The sequence below is a fragment of the Pelodiscus sinensis genome, chromosome 17, assembly GCF_049634645.1.
Source record: "Pelodiscus sinensis isolate JC-2024 chromosome 17, ASM4963464v1, whole genome shotgun sequence".
In the NCBI taxonomy this organism is placed as follows: Eukaryota; Metazoa; Chordata; order Testudines; family Trionychidae; genus Pelodiscus; species Pelodiscus sinensis.
Genome location: NC_134727.1, coordinates 40,618,095 through 40,624,823, shown reverse-complemented (window position 1 = coordinate 40,624,823; position 6,729 = coordinate 40,618,095). Strand labels below are relative to the sequence as shown.

At 53.5% G+C, this 6,729-nt stretch overlaps 1 protein-coding gene across 1 annotated transcript; it reads left to right on the top strand.

The window, feature by feature from the left end:
- Positions 1–3,589: 3,589 nt before the first annotated feature.
- LOC112544697 (ovomucoid-like) lies at positions 3,590–6,156 on the top strand. The gene is made up of 4 exons (XM_075900654.1): positions 3,590–3,724; positions 4,608–4,630; positions 5,479–5,594; positions 5,960–6,156. The coding sequence occupies exons 1-4, from the start codon at positions 3,667–3,669 to the stop codon at positions 6,042–6,044; spliced, it is 282 nt and encodes a 93-aa protein (XP_075756769.1). The 5' UTR covers positions 3,590–3,666; the 3' UTR covers positions 6,045–6,156.
- Positions 6,157–6,729: the final 573 nt, after the last annotated feature.

The window sequence follows — 6,729 nt, the reverse complement described above, 5'->3', positions numbered from 1 at the left end:
GGTGATGGGCCAACATGCTCTGGGGGTGGGCCCATGCATGCCTGTGCGCCCGGGGCGGCACCGCCCACCCAGGGCACCAAAATGGCTCAGGCCAGCCCTGATTCTGAGGAATTGTCTGTGGCTAGTCAGGCTACTGGGCGCCAGGTAAACGTGTCTCTCAATGTTTGCCGGTGGGAGAGAGCTGTGTGTCTGTGGCTAACGTTCCTGCATGTCTGCCTGAAGCCTCAGAGGTGAGGCTGGAATCAGAAACAGGGCAGGGAGAGCCCAGTGATCCCGGAGGTGTTTCTCTGGAGCAGTCTGGAGTGCCTGGCCAGAGCGGAGTTTTAGTTGAGGAAAGAGGCCAAGTTCTGGAGGGTGAGGAGTTGGCTGGTGAGGTTGGTACAATTGAACCAGCACAAGCCGATTTCCTTGAGGGAGCTCAGTGTGAACAGCCGCTGTGTGGCGGTTTGGCTGCTGGAGGGCCAGTGTGCCTGAGGGGGAGGGTTTCTTCCCACCTCTGTGTCTGCAGGGGGTGCCTGTCAGCCTGGGGTGGCTGAGGAGAGGGCTGCAGGCCCAGACTGAGTTCTGGGGACAGCTGAAGCCCAGGAAGGGGAGGCCCCTAGGTTTGTGTGCGCTGGGGAGAGCGGTGCTGTAAGTGGGCTGGGCCCAGTCAGCATCATGTCAGGATCCCAGGGACCAGACCAGTCTGGTGCCGGCGTGTTGCTGGGAGGGCGGAGAGTGACTCTGTGTGATCAGGGTGCTACCCTGGCCAGCAGGGGGTGGGAAGTGTGGGACCTACAGGCAGCATGGAAGCGTGTAGCAGTCTGGAAAGCTGCAAGGGGGAGGGAGATGTCTCTGACCTCCCCCGGGATGAGTCTGTGCGTTTGCCTGGAGGGGGGTCGTGTGGAGACCTGCCTGTTCAGAAGGTGAAGAGAACTCAGGAGGAGTTGGTGGTGGCTCAGCTACTGTAGGGCCAGGGAAAGGGGAGCTTTTGCTTGCAGAAGGCCATAGGGAAGAGGATCCTGATGGTGAGGTTGGCCAGCAGTTTGCTGTGGGTGAAGGTGACTTGGATTTGGAAAGATCTAATGTGGACAAGGGCGAGGAAGTTGCAGAGGGATGGGAGGGTGTTTCAGGTGGGGTGGAAGCAGCCAGGGAGATGAAACAGCCCTCTGGGGACCAAGTGACTGTGTGGGTATGTCTACACTACCCCGCTAGTTCGAACTAGCAGGGTAATGTAGGCATACCGCACTCGCAAATGAAGCCCGGGATTTGAATTTCCCGGGCTTCATTTGTATAAGCGGGGTGCCGCCATTTTTAAAACCCCGCTGGTTCGAACCCCGTGCAGCGCGGCTACACGGGGCTCGAACTAGGTAGTTCGGACTAGGCTTCCTATTCCGAACTACCGGTACACCTCGTGGTACACCTAGGCCCTGTCTCTGTGAGCAGTGACCCACTTGGAAAAGTAGATGGAAAACTAGATTGAAAGCAGGGTGCCAGGTTAGTGTCTGGACTTCTTCCTTCCTGATTAGCTATGGGGAGCAAGGGAATTCCATAGCCACCGTGAGCAGGGGAGACTCACCCAGCCAGCCCTTTCTCTTTGTTAAGATGGAGAGTTCACTATTTAAACCCACAGGGCAATGGGGGAAAGGCAAGACTTGTGTTGCCAAGGAAGGCTGCAGCTTTTTAAATCAAAAAGCCCAAAACTGTCAGAGTGCACTTGCTGCGGGTTTGATCCCATTGCTGATCTCAACTGTTGCAACCATTGTGCTGCTGGTACTAAGAATCAAAACGACGTCCAATGTGCACGATCTGGTGCCAAACCCTGGAAACTCTTAAGAAATGTACCCAAGGGCACACAGTATGTTCCAAAGCCTTGTGATATGGGTATTTCACTGTTGATACCTGTACTTGGCTTTAGAGCTTCTCACCTGAGAAGGGGCATTCCAGAATTGGGTTGCTGTGTGGAAAAGAGAAACTGAGGCACGAGTCTGTTGTGTTTTCGTGGCTAAGAGCCAAGATGCCTACACTATGGGGAATAAAGATACATACATTATATCAGCGTTAATTAGACTTCAGGCCACTGACGAAGCTGACATGGATACATTTAATTTCTTTGGCTCTGAGCAAGGGCACTGCTGTGCCCACTAATGGGTGTGGGGTCCAAATGCTGTGAAAAGGGGCCCGTGTAAGGTGTCTAATGAACGCTTGTACTCTGCTGATTCTACGGATGATGCGTGTGCACTTCTGTGGGTTTTGTATATGCAGTTATGGAATGGACTTTGTTCTCGTACGTTAACATTTTTCTGTCTGGAAGGACTACGTGGGCGTGGACTGCCTGCTGCTTATTCAATAAATGGCTATGCTACGGAGCACCATGAACAATGACCGGAGGCCTCCATCTGGGAGACTGCAAAGCAGCTTGGATGTGACCAGCTCCAGTTGGAAGACACAAGGAAGATCAAAGGGCCCTCTGAGGCTGACACTGAAGACGGTTAAGCGAGCAGTTTGTGCTCCTTTGCTAACCGCCTGCATCCAGCACTCGCTGACTGACGTACGAGGGGATCTCATTAACAAGCTGACTCTCAAGTTAATTTTTGTGTGTCCTGGTTTTTACTGTAGGGCTGAGATTTCCCACGTGACCTCTCCCCTGGCTCTCTTATCATTCCTTGGGTGGTGGCAGTGGATTTTTATCGCCCAACGTCTAGGTTTTAAGATTTTGGGGGGAAGTTTTCCCTGTGGCCCAGAGTGGGGCTGAGTAGCTGGGCTGTCAGGAGGTGAGACCCAAAGCCAAGGGCATTTCCCAACAGCAGGCTGGCTGGAGAGAAGGGCTAGATCTCATGTCGGGCTGAGCAGGGAACTGGGCACAGCTCCCAGGAGCCACTGGGAGCTGCCAGGTCAGCGCCTCAGCTGAGTCCTGGCGGTTTAATGGGGTGGGGCCATCGCAACGATGCTTTCAAAGTGGGGCAGGTGGGCACAGAGAATCTCCCCTGAGCATGGGGCTCTCCAGGTGCCATGTCAAGACCTGCTCCCCACATCCCTGCAGCTGCCGCAGGGCGCACAGCTGGGGAAAGGCAGGATCTGAAGTCCTGGAACCTCCAGACATTGGAAACAGCTTGTCGGGGTCACAGGCCATTGGAATGAGTTTCAGCTGCTCTCAAGCGCCTGCAGACTGAGCCAGGCACCGGCCCCAGGCACAATACGGGCAAGGTCCGGACAACATCCCAGTGACTCGTGGCCAGCCCTGCCCCCGCTGCTGGGCCCTGCGGTAGAGTCTGGCCAAACGAGGCTGGTACCACTGCAATTGTTCAGGGGCTTTGCTGGGCAGCACCTTCAACCTGCAGCCTGAGCCGTTTGTTGCGCACTCACAGTCACAACAAACAGGAACACCCAGGCTTGGACGGAATGTGCCCCATGGGGGACCCAGCCCACAGCACTGCCCCAATAGTCACCACACCAAGGGTGTGTCTGGCACGTCCTCCCACCTGCTCTGGCAACCACAGTAGAGATAACCTTATTGACAGCCTGCAATTGCCTTTGAGAGCACTGGAGCTGTGAGCGACTATTTCGGATGATGTCATCCTGCAGGCGGGTTCTCCGGCACCCTATATATCATGAAGCTTCCAATGTGGGGTTTACGGAGGGAGCAGAGCACCGAGAGCCCAGTGCAGACCAGACAGCCGCCTCGCCATGAAGATCACAGCAGCCGTTCTGCTCCTCTCTCTCGCCCTCTATTGCTCCTACTCGGGTGAGTCACTGAGTCCTGCTCAGACACCCCTGCCCCTGGAACGACGGGGTCGGCCTCCCCTGATCTACACCAGGAGTCGCACCCCCACGGTGGCTGATGCAGCCGGTTTATTTCTGAGCTGCCCCTGCACCATCCTGCCCCAGAGCAGCAGGCTGGTTCCGTGAGCTCCGACTGCCCGGCCCGATCCCACGACTCTGAAGGGCTGTTCCGGGGATTCTCTCTGGCTGGGAGATCCCTGACTGCCAGTAACTGAGACAGCTCAGGAGATTCCCAGCCCCTAGAAATCCAACATCCCTGTGATCCCCTTGGCTGCTGAATGTCTCCTGAGCTATGGTTCTCCCCCAGGAAAAGTTTCTTCTTAGCTCCTGCCTGAGGAGTTGCTTAATGCGCTGAATTAACTGAAGTCAATGATGCTTAATTAGCATGACAGGATCTGCAGTGGTGCCAAAGTAGAAAGCAGGAGGGTTTAGATCCTTTCCAAACATTTACCGCTTTTTAAATTCCACTGCTGGAGACCTTCTCAGCCACATCTCCTTAATACAGAAAATTCTCCCCTGGGGACACTGGTTAGAGGTCCATTAAGGAACAGGAACAGAGACAGATGTTTGGGGTGAAATGTCTCATTACACTTGAGGGATTGCTGATGTCATTTTTGCAAAGGCTTAATTCTGAAGATGCTGAAATGAAGGAGACAGGTCGGAGATACTTCCCTAGGTAATTCTGGCCGTTAGCAGGAGTGTTGTGGGCAAGACACTTCCTCCCAGGACTTCCTGGGCCGGTTAGGGAGCTGCATGCCGTGTCCTACACAGGGGTGAACGCTTTTCACTGACTTACCCGCCAACGCTTGCATCACTGATTCTGGTCTGTCTGGGTTTTGTTCCAGATGCTGCTGGCTACCCTGGTGAGGTAAGTTGATCGCCCCTGTTCGTTAATAGCCTCTGGCTTAGAAACAGGCAAGAACTCATGAGTCAAAGCAGGAGCAGAGTCTGCCCGATGTCAGCCCGAGCAGAGACTGAATCTCAGGCACTGAGCACGCCTGGGAACAGCGACACTGCAAGAAAACACCAGTGTCTCAGCTGACTCGGGCTAGCAGGTCTTGTGCTGCAGGGCTAAGATCAGTGCGAGATGTTTGGCTCTGGGATGCACTCGGGTACCACAGCTCGGGGTGAACACACGTCTACATGGCAGTGAGTAGACACTAGACACTTGGCCCGAGGGGTGGATCCCAAGCGCTGTTGTACGGGGCAGTCGGGGATGGGCCTGTGGGAAGAGCAGGGAGCGACTCTGAGTCACAACAGGGGAGGGGAGAGACTCACAAGTGTGTGAAGGTTTTTCTGTCTGAGTATCCCCCGTCAGCGGAGATGCCCCTTCGCTCCACAACATGAAGCGTCTCTTACATGCAGAACAATTTCTACCTGCTGTGTCCCCCTCCCCGTCAAAGGAAGAGTCTGCTCTCTATCAAAAACCTCTCCCTGGATTACAGGCTCAGATCCTCCTGGCAGCAAGAGGGAACTGCGAAGACAGTCAGACGGTCAGCAGGGACCAGGGCAGGATTAGATACTGCACGTGCCTAGGGGCAGGAACTGTTATTTTCCCCTGTGTTCTCAGCCTGTGAAGATGTGGGGGGTGGGGAGGACATTAGGGTACCACTGTGAGGGACCAGTCTGCTCAGCTGTGCCCAGACCCGGCCCGGTCCGTCACAACTACTGCAATGCCAACAATAACGCTAAGAGCAATACTGATGTTCTCTGCAGGGTTACTGCAGTGAGTTCACCGAACCTCCCGAAGTCTGCACCGCGGAATACAAGCCCGTCTGTGGCACTGATGGCAACACATACAGCAATAAATGCAACTTTTGTGGTGCTGTCTTGTAAGTAACAGACTATACCTCCTATTCATACCATGTAAAATGCAATTGTGATGCCACTCAAACCCCTGCCTGGCCTCCACGGTTTCTACCTCATGGAGAAGTGTTTCTTAAACTTACAGGGAATAGCAGGGTTGAGCAAGAAAAAAAAAAGGAGGCTTATCCCTTTAAGGACAGCCATTTTGAATTCTGTTCCCTACACAGCACACTTCCAACTGCTGTCCTAGAGCCTGGGTCAAGGGTCTGAAGAATTGTTGCTGCCAGCCAAAGGGCTCTGGTCACTTGATGTAATGAGACCTTGATAGAAGCTTGCTCTGACTGCCCAGGGATTGCAGCACTAAGTTCTCTGTCTCTGTCTTTCCCCCTAGTGTAAAGCTTGGAAGTCTTTGCTTTGAGCACGATGGAGAATGTGAGCCGTGTGTCAGAACCGGGCACAACGTTGAGGAACTGTAGGCGCTAGTTCTCACTAGTGGAGCCATATTCTCGTCTCAGCCTCCATTCCCAGGGCTCCTGACAGCATCGCTGACTCCCCACCTGTCTCTGCAATAAAGGAAACTCAGAGCCATTCCTGCTCTCGGTGGTTATTTCCCCTCTCAAAGGACACCCTTTTTGATACTTGAAAACTGCTATCTAGTCATAGAACTGGAAGGGACCTCAAGAGGTAATTGTCCCCTGCCCTCACGGCAGGACCAAGCACCGTCTAGATCAGCCCTGACAGGTGTCTGTGCAACCTGCTCTTCTCCATCATTTACAGAGATGGAAATTTCACAAACATCCTAAGCAATTTGTTCCAGTGTTTAACCACCCTGACAGGCAGGAAGATTTGTCTAATGTCAAACCTAAACCTCCCCTGCTGCAGTTTAAGCCCCTTGCTTCTTGTCTGATCCTCAGAGGCCAAGAGAACAATTTTTCTTATGACACCCTTTTTGATACTTCAAAACTGCTATCATGTCCCCTCTCATCTTCTTTTTTCTAAACGACACAAGCCCAATTCTTTCAGTCTTCCCTCATCTGAAATCACAAGCCCTCTCCCGCCACCTTGTGAAACATGGAACACAGAGAACCTGCAGCACAATGTAAAACCCTGCGAAATGTCTCAACTTCATCCCATCGCGTATGCGAGAGAGCAGTGTGGTAA

Bases quoted from the DNA above. Each gene is read 5' to 3' on its own strand.
- LOC112544697 (XM_075900654.1), top strand. From the start codon at position 3,667: ATGAAGATCACAGCAGCCGTTCTGCTCCTCTCTCTCGCCCTCTATTGC. The intron at 3,725-4,607 runs GTGAGTCACTGA...GTTTTGTTCCAG, and splicing joins CCTCTATTGCTCCTACTCGG to ATGCTGCTGGCTACCCTGGT. The intron at 5,595-5,959 runs GTAAGTAACAGA...CTTTCCCCCTAG, and splicing joins AACTTTTGTGGTGCTGTCTT to TGTAAAGCTTGGAAGTCTTT.